At 44.4% G+C, this 19530-nt stretch overlaps 1 protein-coding gene across 6 annotated transcripts in view; it reads right to left on the bottom strand.

The window, feature by feature from the left end:
- Positions 1-2158: 2158 nt before the first annotated feature.
- Positions 2159-19530, bottom strand: part of ABL2 (ABL proto-oncogene 2, non-receptor tyrosine kinase) — a 117343-nt gene continuing 99971 nt past the window's right edge. For 2 of the 6 annotated variants that reach the window (XM_059412811.1, XM_059412813.1), the window contains 7 exons: positions 18519-18696; positions 17706-17890; positions 16355-16507; positions 15438-15527; positions 12582-12755; positions 10315-12034; positions 2159-8692 (listed from right to left, as the gene is read on the bottom strand). In XM_059412811.1, the coding sequence (XP_059268794.1) occupies positions 8671-8692; positions 10315-12034; positions 12582-12755; positions 15438-15527; positions 16355-16507; positions 17706-17890; positions 18519-18696 (2522 nt within the window). In that variant the 3' untranslated portion in view covers positions 2159-8670. Of the gene's footprint in view, positions 12035-12581; positions 12756-15437; positions 15528-16354; positions 16508-17705; positions 17891-18518; positions 18697-19530 lie in introns of all 6 variants that reach the window. The other 4 variants (XM_059412815.1, XM_059412816.1, XM_059412814.1 and 1 more) reach the window with 3 other exon arrangements.

The raw sequence follows: 19530 nt of genomic DNA, 5'->3' as shown, positions 1-19530 counted from the left end.
GTGTTAGCCACTGGCTGGGTGTCTCAGTCTAGACTATTTTGGGAAGAAGATGCAGCCCACCTGATCCTGTTACAACCCCAGCTCCACACTCTGTAAATAGGATTTTTTTTTAGATTTTTTTGCAAGACAGCATGCAGGAGTCGGGGTGGTAGAGAGGGAGAAGCAGGCTCCTTGTTGAGCAGGGAGGCAGCCCAAGACCTGATCAAGGACAAATCCAGGAGCCTTGGGATCATGACTCAGCTCCACCGACTGCGCCAGCCAGGCGCCCCCATGATAGACACTTTACAAGGTAGAACTTTCTATCTTCCAGTCTCAGAGCCACATACCTGCTGCCATCCTTTAGCACTGGCTTATCACAGCTGATGGTGTAAACAGAGGGTGTGACCTGCTTGCACGTGAGGGATGAAGGCAGGCAGCAGGACACAGTGGCCTGGGTGCCATATTTTTTGTGCCAAATATGGCACAAAAAAGTGCCATATTTCCCTGGTGCTCAGTTGCTTAGTGCTGTGAGACCACAGAAGGCCACAGACCGCAGCTGAACCTTGCTTTCTACCTCTGTCCCTGCACTTCCCTCGAAGAGCTTCTGTGAGGATCAAACGAATCCATCTTTATAAAGTGCTCAGGAGTGCTCGCTTCGGCAGCACATACACTATAAAGTGCTCAGGACACAGAGCTCTGGTGTCTAGTAAATCTAATACAATCTAATAAAACTGCTGTCAGCTGACACCACACTCCCAAGCCAAGGTGGGGCCCAGCCCCTGGCCCCACTAGTCCGCACAGCCCCAGCGGAAGTCTGCTGTTGGTAGCCAACACTTGAGGACCTCCCACGGGCCCCGCATGCCCTGTGCTGAGCACTTCATAGCCATTTCATATCATCGTTAACGCTGACTCTGGTGATGAGGAAATCGAGGCTCTGAGAGGGAAAAGATCATGCACGGAGTCTCAGAGCTAGTCAGTGGGCTGGAGGGGCTCAACCCAGGCATTCTGCCTCCAGCTCCCACGCTTTTGTGACTTGTTCCTACAACAGATTTCCTCAGCTGTGTGGGATGTTACAAATAATACAAAAGAGGAAGAAAATCACAAGGGAAGGTTCTCCTCCAGAAACTCTAAAACAAGATTTCCCAACTAAACCGAAACTGGGCAGGAGGAAAGGACTGCAGGGGGAGTGCGAGCGGGTATGCAAGGGGATAGTGAACAGCCCTTCCAACTGAACCTTACATGTGCGCTCCATGAATACAGCCTACTCCGACCTAATTACAGTGGTACTTCTAAAAGCAATGAATGTTTTTTAAAAAAAACATTAAGTCAAGCAAGAGTAGGATGTTCCGACATTCTATACGTGCTTTATTAATGCTACTTTGGCTCAAAACTTTTTCAGAAACAAGGTGCCTGGGAGACTCAGTTGGGTAAGTGCCTACCTTCAGCTTGGGTCATGATCCCAGGGTCTTGGAATGCTGCTCTGCCTCTTGTGATCTGTCAAATGAATAAATGAAAAAGCTTTTTAAAAAAATACCTTTCTGGGGCACCTGGGTGGCTCAGTGGGTTAAAGCCTCTGCCTTTGGCTCAGGTCATGATCCCAGGGTCCTGGGATCGAGCCCCGTGTCAGGCTCTCTGCTCAGTGGGGAGTCTGCTTCCTCCTCTCTCTCTCTGCCTGCCTCTCTGCCTACTTGTAATCTCTGCCTGTCAAATAAATAAATAAAATCTTTAAAAAAAAAAAACCTTTATAAAAAACTAAAAATAAATAAAAATTTAAAAATACCTTTCTAATAACACAATTGGCACTTGGATAGAGTAATTAAAAACACACACACTTACACTTTTTCAGAACCTATTTGGAGTGTCCCCAGAATGGACTCAGAGAATTAAGTCTCCCTTCACAGTCACCGTATGTTAGATACCCACATGCACATACACACATTGCCCACCGTATGTACCTGTTGGGCTCCATTGATGCCTTTGGCCATTTCCAAAAGGTGTACTCCATCGAAGAATGAGCATTCACTCCCACAGAGGACAATTGAAACAATGTGCCAGAGGGCCATTGCTAAAACCAGCTTCTTTACCTTACAGACTTCTATTTTCCTGTGGGGAAAGATCCATCCTGCACAGATTCCCTCTCAGTTAAAACTGTAGGAGAAACACTCCAATTAGAAGCCACTTTGCCAATAAAATATTGCAACCTTTATTTAAAATAAAACACAAGTTGGCAAGCCTTGTGAGACAACAGGCAGACAGCATTCCCCTTTCAAGGGCCTCATTTATTTACATCAAGTTTAACACTGTTAGCAGTTCACAGTCAGACAACAGGGTGAGAGAATTAAATTAGAAAAACAAAACACCTGAAAATATATTACAAGAACAAACACCTGACAACACTGGTAGTGTGACCCATGATTGATGTGTTTTCAATGACATCCCGTATTGTCTCACTGTGTCCCCTCAGCGGTAGGCACAGTGCCAGGCCCTCCAGGCCTCACCCCCGTGCACCCACCACGCATACACCGGTGGAGTGTGACCTTTGGTATAAACGCTAAACAAGTTTTAAAGACTGAATCATGGGTTTTAGGATAAAGGTTTGTCAACAACCATAAAACGTTCAAACTTATTTTTGACAAGCATTAAAACTGGGTTTCTCCACTGATAGTCATTACAGAATCAGATTGCAAGAAGGGAAAGTGTGGGGTCTACCCAGGAGACGGGGGTTCTGAGGATGCATACACAGCTCAGTCAGCCTACTTGTGGCCAACACACCAAACCAGGGCACAGTTTCTGTTCACCGTGGGGAAAGATCTGAGTGACACCCCTTTCACCGACTCCCCTCATTTTTCAGCACAACAATGGTGCAGGTACAGAATGTGGACAGAACACGTACCCTTCTACACAGATCTGAGAGATGAGCGTTTTCAAACATATACCCTAAAGAACTCTGAGTACCTCATTGTCTTTTCTAGTTTCTGAATACTAATTTCTCCCAAGGACAATTGCCCTAACCATGGTGATTTCTTAAGATCACAGAAAATCTCTCTCATAACGGAATTCCAACAGTGGCCACAGTGAAAAATGGCTTGTCAAAATGGAGGCAAGCTGGCTAACCTGGCCCTCGCCTACCAGAAAAATCTCAGTCTCCGGGCATTCTTGCCAACTCTCAATACATGGTATGGTGCTTCTTAATCATGCAGAACAGTATTTGGGATTCAACAGTGAGGACCCTTTATAAAGCCCTACATGATCCTGCAAGATCTTCTGAATCAAGAAGAAATTTATTTGGCATACCTGTGTTACTGTTGTGTCATGACTGATGAAAACTATCCTTACATGTGGAATCTTTATTAACCCATTCTCCAACTGAATTTTATGCTGCTTAATTACAGCATCTGAAATGCCTATCCTGAGGCTCAGAAAAAAAAAAAAAAAACAATAAGCAAGCTTCAACAATATGGACTATTTCCTTTCTTGAAGCCCACTGGTGTTGGACAGTTCGTCGCCACCATGTCCTGAGGAACTGACTACAACCCTCCCAGACCTCAAGCCCTGTGTGTACAGCTCAGCAACTTGGAGGGATAGGCAGGACCCGGAAACTTGCTCTTCTGAGTAAAATGATGAACAAAGGTTTTCACAGAACACATACAGAGGGCACGTATGGGGTGTAGTCTGAGGACAAAGTGGAGGTTAGGCTTTCGACTTAAAGGAGACACACTTTCCTTCCGATGGGTTGCAGGTTAGATCTGTTCACATGCCATCTGTGACCTTGGGCCGTACACATACTGTGCTCAGTATGTGTACTCAACAATGGGAAAGTTAAAGGATGTAAGTTCTCTAACAGATGTAAACAGTTTCAGATTCCTAACTGTGCACAAGAGCAGAGATGTGCACTTGGAGGGAGGGAAGGGTGCATGGAGAGCAGCCTTCCCCCAGCTCACCAAGCGGGCTGGAGGAAAGTGCAGTCTGTCACATCAGCACCCTATGGCGGGGTGGAGGGGGGGTTGGTGACAGCTCAAGCAGGGACTCTCACTGACTGTGGCACTGAGCCACCACCACCCACCTAGCCCGTTCTAGCTCACTAATTGTACACCATCAACCCAGCTTACACGTCCCTCCTCCACAAAATGCACAAAACTCATCTTTGAAGGCACAATTCTCAGAGTGACCTTTACCACTCCAAGTCATCCTAGAATCAGGATGACCTGCCTTGGCCTCCTCACCCAGGGAGAAGCACGCGGTCTTCCTACCCTATCATAGGGTGGAGACTTCCCTAATGTCCTGCTCTTGGGCTCTAGGGTACAGAGTCAGAAATGAAGGAAATACCACTTAACACGTGTTATCTCAAGACAAAACCTACATCTTCTGTATGGCATGAGAAACAACAGCCCCAGAGCAGGTAAACTCTTTTTGGACACTGCAGTAAACTTCAAGTGAGACAGACTTGGATGCTGTCTTAGTCACCTGGGTAGACGCTCTGCACAGGTGGCCCATTGCACAGCCCGGAAATCCACCCACACTTCCTGGCAATACAGGAGGACAGGGAGCGGCAGCGAAGTTCTGGCAGTACTTCAGTACAATCACTGCTACTCCGGCTGCTTGCCCAAAAAAGAAAGCCTTGCATTTGAATTTTTCAATTCTGGTAGTTGGAAAAGTGGAATTCTGTCCAAAGATTTAACTATCCTGACTATTAAGAGTGGGACAAGCTTGAGAACCAGCCCCAGACCCCTCCTCTCTGACTAGTGAAGCTAATGGCCAGTGGCAATTTCCTGGGTTGTCACACGGAAGGGACAGGCTTCTGTGGGGCTGCCTTGGCCTACCTTTGTCAGAAGGGTAGAGGCCCCCCTGAAGCTGTCTTTCCCTCTCTCTTTCCTGATCCCACACATCCCAAACCAAAGCATTTACAAAAACCTGAGCTACTGGCTTGACAGAGCTGAGACAGAGCTGTAGATAGCTAAGGGGGGGGGGGGGGGTCCTATTAATTCATAAGAAGAAATATACATCCACCTACATAAGAAAACTGTTATAACAAATGCTTAGGACTAGAAATGGACCCAAATCCAGGTAGAACAAGTTAATGCCAAGCAAGATGATGAAACCCAAAAATCGTGATGAACAAAAACATAGACAACCCTGTCGGCCCAATGCAAACTCCTGTAGAGACAGAGCCTGATAGTAACAATGACATTAACAGCAAAACTGGAAGCGAGAGGTCAGAATGTAGTGTAGCTGTAACTCAAAAGTGGCCACCAATGCAATTTACTCTGGGGTATTTTATAATCTAATAGGCAAATTGTTTGGCTACTCATTTCAGAAACACACACACACAGATGATGAATGTCAAGCTCATTTCGAACTGGCAGGAAATCCTAGAAAACTAATTCCCAAAGTGCACTGGTTCTACAGCCATCTGATCCCACCCCTCTCTCCTCCCCTCCCAAAACCCCCAACAAAATCACACTGGACATCAGTTTAAAAAGACACTGTCAACATCAACAGGTACGAGTTTGCGCCCACCTTGTTGGGATGCTGTCTGAACACGTTGTGGAAAAATGGTCAAGGAAGAGAGGGCCTCAATTCTTCCTGAGTCAAGATCCCTGGAAGAGCTGCTGTATTCCAGAGTACACATTACTACTTTTTAATGATTACAACTGAACCAGAAATTTGTGGGCACCTGGGTGGCTCTGTCAGTTAAGCAGCTGCCTTCGGCTCCGGTCCTGATCCCAGGGACCTGATCGAGTCCCTCATTGGGCTCCCTGCTCAGCGGGGAGTCTGCTTCTCCCTCAAACCCTCCCCCTGTTCTCTCTCTCTCAAATAAATAAATAAAATCTTTAAACCAGAAAGTTGGTCCGCAGTTTTCTGAAGTAATTCGGCTGAGCTACAATTTTAGCAAAACACTTACTATGCCTGCACATATTCATTTAATAGTTTCCTATTTACAAATGTGGTAAGTCATGGGGTGATTACTTATATATGTGCATTTTCTGGTCTCCCACAGGCAAAAGCCTACTAAGTCAATCAGCATCTAACCGACTGTTTGATCTTCTAAATATAGACAGTAATAATACAACCTTATAAATTACATTTGATACTTTTCTCAAAGTGCTTTCATATATATTACCTCATAGTCATTAAAATGATATGGAATAAAGTTTTATTTTAAGAAAAAGGAATGTAGGACTAGGTTTTTTAAAAATCAAGTTGGTATTTTTTTATTACAAAGTGCAGACTACTGCTGTGTTGCCAGGGTCTGTCCAAAAGAATGACCCCACACATTTTTCTAAATACTGAGCTCTACTGAATGCCTGCTTCACTGGTGTTGCCATGACTCAACATTCAAGACCCGTAAGGTCAGAGAGTGCCAGGCGCATGTGCTTTAGAAAGTGTGCAGCACTGTGCAGACTGATTGTCTATCTGAGCCGCTTTGTTTTGTTTTGTTTTGCAGTATCTCACAAGGCAGCAGGAAAGGTGGAAAGACCCCACAACCAGAAAGTCCAGAGACCTGAACCCAATATAGCTTTGGCTCTGCCACTAACTAACTGAGACAGTGGGCAAGTAACTTCATCATGCTCTCTTCCAATTTCTGAAGCTGTGATGAAAAGGGCTGGAGTCCTGACAGTGTTCAGACAGTACAGGGTGTCTAAAACACCTGGAGGGGTTCTCAGCTGGGACCTTACCCCACTGGGAAGTCTGGTCTTGGGTAAGCCAATGCATCAGACTGTTTTAAATGCCAGGGATTTCATTGCCCATCCCTGGCCAAGACTCACCAGACTGAGTGTTAGTGACAGCAGGACCTGCGCCTGCTTACGGAGTGCTCGTTAGTGCCAGGCACCAAGCTGAAAATCTCACATACATTATCTCACTGAATCCTTACAACAACCCTGAGGTAGTTACTATTATTATCCCTGTTTTCCAATGTGGAAACTAAGGCTCAGGAAGGTTAAATGACTTGCCTTCTAGACTGGCTTCAGAGTCTCAACTCTTAATCACTATCCTTTAAAACTCCAAAGCTCCATGACTTTAGTTAAATAAACATGGGCTATATGTTTTGTTAACAGGGCACTATCTTACTAGCCAAATTTCAATTGCATTGTAAGAAAATTCTAATTTAAACCCAAAATACAACTGGCAAAGGATCTCTAATGATATCAATGAACAGGGGTTCACTTGGAAAAACACCGAATGAATTTCTCAGGGCCAATCTTTTTTAAGGCTATTATCTCTGAAAATCACAATGGAAGTCTGTAGGAAAATATACACACTTCAATTTTACACAAAGCCTTTTAAGAAAATACTTCATGTAAAGCATAATCAAGATGTATTCTACACAAAACACTGCGTTTTAAGGTAAGAAATCTACACTGAAACCCTGTTATCCAGAGCTGAAAGGACGTAGGCGGTGCCAGCCCGAAGGTGCGCACATGTATCAGCCACGTGAGAAAGTCGTCAAACTCTTGCAGAAGGCCTCGTGCTCCTGGCTTTGCTTTTAAAGACGACTACGTTTTAAGTCTTGGAGAAGCAGTTTTCTCTGCTGTGAATTCAAACTTTTAAATTTACATAAGGTTATTTTAAAAATCGAATCCTTTTCTATTAGAAAAAGGAGCAATCTAAATGATATTTTTAGAGTAAGTTGACAGTGCCTCTTTCACTTGACCCTGGAGTCCCACACAGTTCAAGCATCATGTGGCTGGGCTGTGCTACAATCGTTCATGCTGCTCTTGACAGTGTTGAGAAAAAGCAAATTCATTTCATGAACTTATTGAGCACCTACTACAGGCAAGACAGAGCCAGGTGCTGCCCCTGAGTAAGACACTGTCCCCGTCCTCAAGACTGTTCTGCCATGAGAAAACCAGGGAGCTTACACACACTCAGTAGTGTTCCTCCAAGGCTTATTTTCAGAGCTCTCAAGGAAAGATCCTTTGCTTTTAAAAAAAAAGTCCCCTGAAAAAACGCAATTATAATTAACCCATCAACTTGCATCCCACAATGACAGATAAACTTAAAAAGCAGCATAATACTCTATAAAGTTTTAGCTTTCCCTGTCCCACCCTTAAAAAAGGCTAATGGCTAAAACGATTTCAAGTTCACAGAAATGACTGCTGAAAGGGAGTGGCAGAGAGTGGGAGGACCACGGAGGACCACGGGCCCATGTTCAGATTAAAGGGAACTCGTCTCCTCGTCCACCTACCACAGGAAGCTCTGCTGGATCGCTAGCGGCCTGTGCTGCCTGTTAACCTCTGGCCACGGCTCATCCACACCCTCCCAGGAAGGCCCGGGATTGTCTCCTCCCTTCTTACCCTGCTCCTGACCTGGGCCTCCTTCAGAGCAGCCACAGTAAGAATCAGGGTTTTCTGTCTAATGAAAACTGAATTTCCTCCTTGGTCAAAGATGACGAACTCTGTCCAAAACACAGTTTTTCCTCCTTAGTATTCTAGCCCAGTTAGGATCATCTCGGCACTTCAACATTTCCATGACTGCTACTGAGCAAAGAAGAGAATGCAAATCATTCAACGTAACAAGGCTGCACTGAAACAGCTCTCAAAGGGATAGAGCTATACACTTATTTGCAAATAGCCCTTAAGAAGATGAAGCATTACCTTCATTCAACAGATTAAGAGATGGGGCTGTGGCTTGACAGTGGATCGATGACAGAGCCAGGAAGAAAAATCACAGGCCATCAGTGTTCAATTCTTATCTTCCTAAGTTAATATTCCTTTGGGAAGAAAATAATGTATTTATTCTCTTGTATCAGGTTCTCCTTGGGCAGGTGTGGGAGGTGGTTGTAAAGCTTTAAAAAGAGAATGAAGTGTTAATTAAAATTAGACCTGATATCAAGGATATTAGTAATATCTAACTGATTAGGTTCAGTTCATATGATCTTAATTAGCTTCCATAACAGTAACTGAACAGAAAGGAAACGGCTCATTTTTCAAGGCAAAACACATTTGGGGATTAAGTCATTAGGTTTCTAGGATTTAATCAGTGTTTCCTGGAAATGACCTGCCCCCTCAATTACGCATTTTTCAAGGAGAGGTGAAATGACAAAATAAATATCAAAGAGTGTTCCCAATAAGATTATTTACAGATAAGCACAACAACAAGGGGGAGGAGGATATGTGAGATGAGAAAAGCATAGGAGAATAATTTGGGGTGATTCACTTGAAATCCACAGAGAGTGAGAGAATGTTTTTCCTTATCCTATACCTAGCCTGAGTCTAAGTTGATAAGGGAGGAGAAAGGTACAGAGAAATGGTGATTGGGACCAAGTTAGCCTCTCAAAAACTCTTGTCACAGACATCTGAACCTCGCTGTTGGATTCCAAGAAGGGACCTCCCTCCCTGGTATTTTAGCTGATTAAAAAAAATACAGAGCTGCTCAATTCCTTGGCCAGTATGTTGGTATGCAGGGACACCGTATCAGAAGAGGATTTCCAAGAGAACCTGTACATGACCACTATTTTCAAAATCAGCATTGGTGAATGCCCCGAATACTGCCAGAGATAAAGGAAGACAGCCTGCTCAGGGCAGAGCAGAGAGGAACCACGAAGGTCTACCCCCATGCCTATGATTTATAGATGGGCACCAGCAAGTAGAAACCCAATCCTGGTCCATCAGGAAATCACGAGACTGGGAGAAAGGACTTCTGCTCATCAGTGGAGAAGATGTGAGAAGGAGGTTTCAATCTCCCTGACTACTTCCTAGCATTCTTTCACTTCCTGCACCAACTAGCACACCATGGGGGAGAAGATGGGAGCACACCCAGCGATCTGATCTGCAGTTCCTACTACTGCAGGGAGCTCTGCAGAAACAGCTGCGCTCAGCAGCCTCAAAGAAAAGGTCCCTTGGTACATTCCCAGCTTTCCCTTCTTCTGTCCCACCCCATTCACTTGACGAGGTGGAGTGACATTACCAATAGTACCTAGTGGAGCCGCAAGTCAACCCTCCTGTGTGGCACAGCCAGTCCCCGAGCAGGCGCGGGCCTGCAGCCCTGCCGAGAGCAGCCCCATGACATCACCGCGCAGCATCCTGGGTAGGAGTGGCCTGCACTGGGTTCTTCGCGGCCTGACATACACACGTTCCCTGATGTCCCGGGGCACCTTCCAATCCTGTCCACGACTGCTCCGTCCCCATCTCATTTCCCTGTACTACGTGTTTTGTTTTTTGTTATTTTTGAGATGAACCTGTAAACGTGAGAACTCAGAGATCTGAGGTACTTCACATAAACACACTCAAGTATCAGTCTTTCATTTTTTGAAAACAAGAACACAGGAAAACAAGTCCCTCCCCCTCTCCCTCAGAACTGTGAGCATCTTCCCACGAGGCTCACAGTGGCTACCTCTGCACCACATCGCTGATCTCCTGCACACATGACAATAAGTTATTAAGGACAGGGTTGGCCCCGGGCACCCCAGCAGCGGCCGAAGACACCTGCAGCTCCTGCAGGCTGAGTTCCAGTTTGCTCACAGCCTCTCGGAAGGCAAATTTGTTGCGCGTCTGAGGGATGCAGTCCACATAGCCTGAGCAGTAGTCAAGGAGCTGGTGGCCAGTGTCCACCAGCTGGCTGTTGGGCACAGGTTCTGTGATGGCACTGGACAGTAGGTCAGCACATTCCAGCAGGGCCTCTTTGCTGATTTTGTCTGCTGAGATTTTCTCAGCCGCCTGTTTGGTTTTTCTCAGGGCCACTTTAGTACCTGCTGTGCCATTAGCCATTTTGGCTGGCGAGATGGAAGATGTGGGCAGAGGCACTTGAGGCGGAGGCATCACTGGCCTCCCGGCTTTCCCACCGCCAGGTACTGCCCCCGGAGCGGCCTTTTTCCCTCCGTCCTGTGTTTCTAGTGCGGGCTGTCCTGCAGTAGAGGCGGTCGGCTCTTCCGTGGGGTCTGAGCACAAGGACGGATGCTGCAGTAGTCTCATCACTGGGGGTGGGGGTGGGGCACACTTTGGTTTTACCCGTCGGGGTCGGTCCTTGTCTCCAGAGGATGTGACCTGATGCTCAGATAAGAGTTTGAATTTATTGCCCTGAGAGTCTGTGCCAATGAGCTGCACGTCAGCAGGAGTGTGCTTCAGAGTGGGTGAGATAAGGACTGGCACTTTGTGGTTGTGAGTGGTTGGGAGGGCTGCTGCAGCCTTGGCCGGAGAAGACCAGCCTGTCTGATCGCCGTCCTCTGGGACTCCAGCCATGCCGAGTCGCGCCCCACCATTCCTCTCCTTGCTCTTTGGGGCAGCTGCCACTCCAGCCACCCCCGCCCCTGGAGAGTCCTTCTCTGTAATGGCTGGATCCCCAGAGGGGGTTCTGAGAGGAAGAGCCGCGGCTCCTCTGGGCAAAAGTTTGGCTTTTGGTCTCTCCCTGCTTGGAGCAGCACCTTCCTCTGATTTTTTTGGAAGCATGTCATTGGCCCTGTCCACATTCTCTTCTGGCTGAGAAGAGGTGGACACTGTCCTTTCCAGCTGGAGTTTGGACCTCTGGCAGTTCCTGGGAAGGGTCATTGCCATCCTATCCTGCTCTGGAAGCCCTGAGGACATGGAAGATGTAGAGTTTGACCTTGGAAAAGGCTTGGAAGTGTCATCAATGGCTGTGGGTTTCCCCGCTCGTAAGCCCAGTGTCTTTTTGATTAAGCGTGGTGTAAAGAAGCCTGTGATGCCAGACCACCCGCCCCCAGCGGTGCCACTGCCCCCGCCCCCACCGCCATCGTCATTACAGAGGTTCCTCTGTGCAAAGCTCCCCCCATAGCACTTGGGTGGCACCAGATTCGCCTCTTGCTGGGCAGGAGTGAAAGAGAACCCATCAGCATGCTGCAGAGAAGCAACAGATGAGAAGTTACCCGTGAGCTCATATTTCTTGTGGGGTTGATTCTCCATTTCTCGGAAGGAGCTGCTGCGTTTGGGGGGTGTGGGAGCATTTCTCTTTTTCATGAAGGAGCTGAAGAAGCCTCCCTTTCTGTCTCTGGTGAAGCATGTCTCTTTGGCATCTTCCAAGAGGCTGCTGGGTGACTTGTCTCTTTGTTTTCGAGGCAGTGCTGGGGACCCAGTGGGGGCCTGTGCACCTCTAAGGAACCCTGAAGAGAAACAGCCAGTCAGTAATGTGAAAGACAAACAGTGACTCCATTACACTTGAGTAAATAAGGTTACATTTTAAGAGTTTTTTCAGGATCTCTTAAATGTCAGGCATTAGCAGGACTCAGAGAAAACTAATAAATACAATATCACCGATAATACTATTTCACACCGATGAGTGTCCCAAATACAGCATGGGCTATAAATGCAAAGGAACAACCCGCTGATTTTCACCTCGGCATCTGTCTTTTCTCTAAAAATGACAGCACGCCCTGGCCTCATCTATCAGGCAGTTTTTGCCAGAACTGTAAGGACGGTAAGCGGCTGGGATTCGGGAGCTGAGGAAAGAGAGCAGGAGGCTGAGCTGAGCAGCGGACGGAGAGGTCAGGACTAATGCCAGCACTGGGGGGCTGAGCCCAAGAGCAGGATCTGTTTCAATGCCGGCCGCTCTCTCCTCAGGGAAGACGGGCAGCACAGTGGAGATAAAGCATCATCCCCAAGGTTCTAGAAACGAAGACAGTTTGCTGCTACCCGCCTAGCGACCAATACCTGGTGCTGAACTAGAAGCAGAATTTTCTGTGGCGTCCTGTGCCCCTTCGATGTTCTCCTTGTTCTCCACCTGTTTCTTCAGCGTCCGGGTCTTGGAAGGAAGTATAGGCAGTCGGGGCAGGTATGGAACAACAGATGAGGAGGAGGCGGCTCTCCCAAGCTCCTCAGCTACCTCTGTGAAGACAAGGGTACTGATAAAAAACCATTTTGTGACACAGAAAAGGTTTTCTTCTCTGAAAAGATATACAACGGAGAAAAAAACTGGAGAAAAGAGCACTCAAATATGTAATGGAATCACAGAGTACGGACTCTTCTACGCCAGGCTTCGGTGGTCCAACATTGAGCATAGCCTCATCCACGGTGTGATCTGTGGCGGGGGCTTTCTCTCAGGGTGCATCGTTCAAATGTGTGACTCAAACAAAATGAATCTATCTCTCTTTTACGGGTATTTAGGCTGCTTCCAGTTTGGGGCTACTGTAACTAGGCCACTAGGAACACCTGGCTACGTGTCTTTTGCTTCAGAATCATACGTGTATGTCTGCTGGGTACATCCCTAGGAGCGGGACTGGTGGGTTACAGGGCACACAACACTCAGCTTCGCTGGGTCCTGCCAAACTGTCTCCCAAGACAGCTGTACCAATCTATACTCCCACCGCATTGTGTAAAAGCTCTGGTTACTCTGCATGCTTGCCAGGGTTTGGTATTATCCGTTTTGGGGGCTCGATTTTAATTTTAGCCATTCTGGTATTGGTATATGGTGGCATCTCACTGTTCTATTTTGGACTTCTCTGATGAGGAGTAATGTTAAGTAAGCACGGTTTCACAGGCTTTCAAATCATTTGGCTAGCCTTGTTTACTGAGTGCTTGCTCAGAGGCTGAACAAAGGCGACAGATTTCTGGAGTTATTTTCATTTTTAGGTTGCATCTTACCCAAAGAAGGAGGGTAGATACATTTGATTTCATGCAAATGAAGCAAATGAGGCTTGTGAAGAAGTGTTCACCCTTTTGAACATGGCTATGTGTTTTGTGGCTCCTACTGGGGCAAAGACATACTTTAGTATTCATTCCGGAACAAAAATGAACCAAATGAGAGCAATTAAATTTCTGGGTAACTATTTCAAAAATCGGCTCCCTCACAAGAATGGGTACATGGTACATAACCCAAGCCATGCCACCGAGACTCTTTTCCTACACTGCTATATACAGCAGCTGGCAGAGAGACATAAACTATGAGGATATGACCTCAAGGATGCTAGCAACTGTGCCCCACACCTCTTGGAAGATTCCAAGGATGACATCAATGCAGAGACAAAAGAAAAGTGATACTGCGTGGGAGAGGCTGTGGAAGGAGGAAGTCCCAAAGCTACTTGAGTCTGTGGCTTCTACTGACTTTGAACCAAACCAGGGTTTGGTTATGAGCAAGTAAATCCTCCTTTTATTGCTTTAGAAAGCTTGAGTTAGGTTTTTTCCACTCACAACCAACCAGTAAGTACATCCTTTTAAGGTAGGTACTGTGTCTTATCTCTGTTTCTTCAGTAATGTGCTTCCCACAGATTAAACGCTTAATAAAATGTGGGTTAAATAATCATATATTTGTTTAGCAATTTTGAATTGCAGTTACCTTTGAAAACGGTTTGAAAATGGTTGATTTTTTTAAAAGGATAGAACATTTTCAAGAGAAACAAATACTTAACTAAGGAGTCAAAAGAAGTTAAAAGTTGACACAGAAGCATCAAAGAAATGGAGCCTGTTATTTCTACCACTTGAACGCCACATGAAGTAAAGCACAAAGAGGAAAGAAGAAGGTCATGAGGGGCAGCTACTCAATCTGGCCCAAAGGCTGATGTGCACAAGTTTGAGCTAGCAAAGTACTAGGAAGAAAATACTTTTCATTCAACTTCAGGGTTGTACTTTTCCCTTTCTTCTTGTCCAAAATGATAAATAGCTAATGGAAGACAACAAAATTCAACTTGCCTGATTTCCTCTTCTTGTATTTTAAAACCTGAACTTAAGTCATAAGCTCTTATGCTCAATTAGGAAGTAAAGAAGAAATTGGAAAAATATGTGCAAAATTCTGGAGCTATACTAGAGAATCCAATCAGCACACATAACTAAGAATTCTGTTTTTAGCTCCTAGGAATAGGCTGTCTCTGTAACAAGTGTACTGTCTCACTTCAGCACATATAATTGTTAGAGGCACTGTGATACTGACGTTGGAAGCTGCCTGTATGTGCCCATACATGCGTTTTTCGGATATGAAAAGGGTTCTCACTGTTCATAGCTTAACATGCTCATTTTTAAACTATTTTCCATGTCAATATATCTAAGAGTATCATTTTAAATATTCAATTATATGAATATATCAATTAGCCCACTGGATTTTTAAATTGTTCATTTTTCAATATTAAAAACTACATGCTGATGTAACATCCTTGTAGCTAAATCTTTATTCACACCCTTAATTTTTTCCTTAAGATCTATTTCCAGAAATGAAATTTCTGGATATTGCTTTTATGATTTGATTCTGTCTTTGTAGGTATGGTTCACGGAGGCAGAATATTCTTCCTACTCATTTTTAATTCCCTTCCATATATGGTTAAGTGTTGGTGGTTTAAGAACTACCCAACTTCTCTATGATGAGATTGAATTTCTAATTAAAATACAATTTCAATATTAGAAATGAGCTTGAGACATAGAGACACATTTAAAAATAGCAAAACAGAGGGCAAAATAAGAATTAACGAAGGCCAAGAATTAATTCAGTCCTCTGAAATAGAGTCCCAAACTAGAGGAGTCTATCATTTTTGCAATGTTATTATGACCCCTGCCACCACCAATAACCTGCCAGAGTCCCACCTTCAGAAATGCTGGAGTCATGGAACATGGTTTCAAAAGCCTGATGTGTTTCAGCAAAAGACGGCCGGTCAGCAGGGCTCCACTTCCAGCCTGTGGAACAAAAGAAGGAAGTGCTGAAAGCTTCTTGCAGAAACTAAATACCCGGGGGCACACCTGCAAGGGAGGCTACTGAGGCGGAGGTACAGCAGGTTCACAGTGAGCAAGGCAGCTGCTTCTCAGTTCCAGACTCAGGTGTAATAAACCCACTTCCCAGGGCTGGTCCTTCTATGTAGCCCCAGCTTCTGTTTTTCTTCTATAGGGATAAAGAGGGGTAGAGAGATGGTTTATGAAATGAAAAGTTGTTTTCTACTGGGAAAATGAAGGGCATGATGAGACCTGTCTTCAAACTTCTTCTAACCTTACAATCAGCTGTCCATGTTCAGAAATATAACAGGATATCAAAAGGAGGAACTTAAGAGTTCACTTTGACAAAAACAGGAGTTTCTTATTAGCTTTATCATATAAGTGGGCTGGGGAAATTTAGTCAATATATGGGCCATGGATGACTGTGTCAGGATTCCAATTAAACTTGATGATTTATCATATATGCCAACTGGATGATCAATGATCAACCTTTTCTTTTCTTTTTTTAAAAGATTTTATTTATTTATTTGAGAGAGAAAGCATGAGTGAAGGTGGCGGTGGAGGGCAGAGGCAGAGAGAGAAGCACAGAGGCTTGATCCCAGGACCCTGAGATCATGACCTGAGCTAAAGGCAGAAGCTTAACTGACTAAGCCATTCAGTGCCTGACCAATCCTTTATATGTCAGGAGGCTGGAGTCAACCTCACACTGAGAGGAAAACGGTTTCTTATTTCTTTAATCATCCTGAATCACTGACTTAAGTCTTCAAAATTAAAATACGAAAGAAAACACTCACATGCTCTCATAAGTTCATAAACCTTAGGGGGGCATCCTTCAGGTTGTTCCATTCGATATCCTTTCTCCAGTAGATCATACACCTGAGACAGGTCAATGCCTGGATATGGTGACATTCCATATGTAGCAATTTCCCACAACAGTACCCCAAAAGCTGCAAAGGGGAAATAAAAAAAGCTGAATGTTTCTTCTGATTTGTTATCTATTTTATACTATTAGGTGACTTCTCTTTCAAGTTTTGGATTAACATCCACACTGTTACAACATTAGTAAACTGTTCTAATTCTTAGTAACATTCTAATTTTTACAGCTGAACTTGTCCTAAGGTATCTGCCACAAAATGATTCAGATAGACTGTTTTCTATAAATTTCCCAATTTTTTTTTTAGGATTTTTTATTTGACAGAAAGAGCACGCTTGAGCACACAGTACAGGAACAGGGAGGGAGAGAGAATCCCAAGCAGACTCCGCACTGAGTGCGCGCAGGGCTTGATCCCACATCACTGACACACCAAAATCACAATCCAAGCCAAAACCAAAGAGTCCGACGCTCAACCAACCGAGTTACCCAGGTGCTCCATTAATTTCCCAATTTTTAGATTTAACTGTAGTGAGGGAGAATAAATTATGACCATAAAAAGTCTGGGACAGAACCAAACTACTCTTAGAACAATTGATGATCTATTTAATGAGTTCCAGGTATTAGATCAGCTAATACTGAAGGAGTAAAATAGAAAATGGACTCTTTTAAAGTCAGAGGGGGAAAAAAATCAAACTAGCAAAGAAAATTTGCTTGATTTTGTCACACATTATTTCTGAGTTTGAGATTTCTGTAAAAAGTGACTCGCCATCTTTCAACTATTTCTGTTGGTCTATAACCCAAATTTCTAGACTTGTTCAGTCCAAGAGCCTCTGCTATATTAGACTGCTTTCCAGGGTAACAGAAACAAGATGAGTTAGTTACAAGGACAAACTCTAGGTGCAATTCCATCACGCCTTCCTTGAAGAGAAGAGGCTACTCTGTGTCACAGCACTTCGAAAATGAGCAATAAATTTAATATAGAAAACAGGGACTTTACAAAGAGAAGATCAGTAAAATTCCAATGCAATCCAAGATCTAGACTGTGAGCTCTTTGAAAGTGAGGACTTCCCCCCCACACTTTCCTCTTTACACTTCTATGCTAAGTGCCTAACACAATGCCTGGCAGATAATAGATATTTAATAAATCCTTCCTGAATTTAAAATGGGGGCCAAGGCAGAGTTTACTGATTGCATAAACGAGAAGCTCTAAAGAATTAAGAACATTAAAAACCTAAAATGACAGACACAGAAGAAGTTCCTTCCAACCTTACCCCAGACGTCAGATTTAATTGAGAAGGTATTGTAGGCAAGACTCTCTGGTGCTGTCCATTTAATAGGAAATTTGGCTCCAGCATGCGCAGTATAGGTGTCTCCCGTCATCAATCTACTTAAGCCAAAGTCGGCCACTTTCACCACATGGTTTTCTCCTACGAGGCAGTTACGGGCTGCGAGATCTCTGTGGAAAAGAGAACCCTAATGTGATTCCATTCAGATGTTGAGAAAAATGTCCATGAACAGTCTCTTCTTGGTCCTTTGTGCTGTAAACAGAGTTGGTTAAGTCCATGCTGACAGACACAGTAGCACCTGATGATAGCTGCTAACACAGGAGAAAGCCACTAATTATGTATCACTTGTAGAGTCATCTCCAAGAGGCAGCAGTCATCTGATACTAGAATAAAGCCCACTTCAGAACATGGGTTCCTATTTACCAGTACGCTGGGAGAGGTTTCAGAGGTGAGCAAAAGATGCTTTTCTACAAGGCTTTACTTTAAGTTCTTTACTAAGACAGCAAGCTATTTTTACAATTAAGCCATTAGGTAGAGCAAAAGGCTCTTGGAAATGGTCCTGGGCAAAATAAAGAGCATTCTGTTTTAAGAATCAGCAAAGGCCCATTAATACTTTAACCAAAATACTGTAGGTTTATAAACTGGAAATGACATTATAGTGGGTGGGTCCTGTAAAAGAGAAAACTGTTTTTTCTGGGTCATCTGGAAATTTCCAGTAAGATTCTCACATTCTTTTATTTGCACATCAAGCAAGGTAGCTTCATGGTTAGTCACAGGCCATAATCAGGCTTTACACACCTATGGATGAAATTCTTCTTCTCTAGATACTCCATTGCAGAGGAGATCTGAGTGGCCATGTACAGCAGGACCACCGCAGTCACCTCTTCTCGGCTGCATTCTCGGAGATAATCGAGCAAGTTGCCATACGGCATGTACTCAGTCACGATGTAAAATGGTGGCTCCAAAGTACACACACCTGATAGTGGAAGAACAGAGCTTGTTTTATTAGGATATTTCCAAAAATTCCCAAGCACTTGGACAAGATTAACAGACACATTTTAAAGTTTAGCTCAGCAGTAATCTTTTCCCTTCTTGCCACCACACTCTCCTAAAATAACAGAGCAAAGTTCAGATAAAAGTGGTTGATAAGGGAGTCCTGGCTTTCACTACATCATTCACTACATCTGAGTATCTGCCTGCTTGGGGAAAAGCATGAATTTCATAAGGGGTCAAGAAGACCAAAATGTCCTTAGTTCGTTATATGCCCACGATTCCCATCCTCACCTGTACACTAACAATGTTTATCTTTAAGTAACAGCAATTTTGTATTGAAGACCAGGTGAGCCCAGTCTGTATCATGCTTTGTAAAAAGAATGTTTCCACAGTCAAGGATTTTACTGATACATGGCAGACTCCTTGAAAAGATTCAAAATGAAACTGTCCCAAACTTCCTTTGGGACAGTATGGCTCAAGGTGAACAAAGAAACTGGTCCTCCTTTAAGAAGGGCCGAGAGTTCAGTCACTAGTTTCTCCGCGACCTGAATGGGTGAGAAGCTGTTCTGCAACAGGACAGCACCTGCTGCTGAGGAAGGTGAACCAATGTGTGTGGCCACAATTTGGAATCTGCTTCGTCTCAACAGTTCTTTGTTTCATGTCTATTTTGTAAAATATTTTTTGACAATGTTTGGTGTGGTATCATTCTGAGTATTCTTGAACCTTGATTCTGAGGCAATTACCATAAGTTGGCCAGTTTTATATATTATAATCAACCCAGGCCACTTTCCCGGGCAATTTTTATTAAAATTTTTTA

This window comes from Mustela nigripes, chromosome 10 (assembly GCF_022355385.1).
Source record: "Mustela nigripes isolate SB6536 chromosome 10, MUSNIG.SB6536, whole genome shotgun sequence".
Taxonomy (NCBI): Eukaryota; Metazoa; Chordata; class Mammalia; order Carnivora; family Mustelidae; genus Mustela; species Mustela nigripes.
Note: the sequence above shows the minus strand (reverse complement) of the source record. Positions and strands in the feature narration are given on the sequence as shown.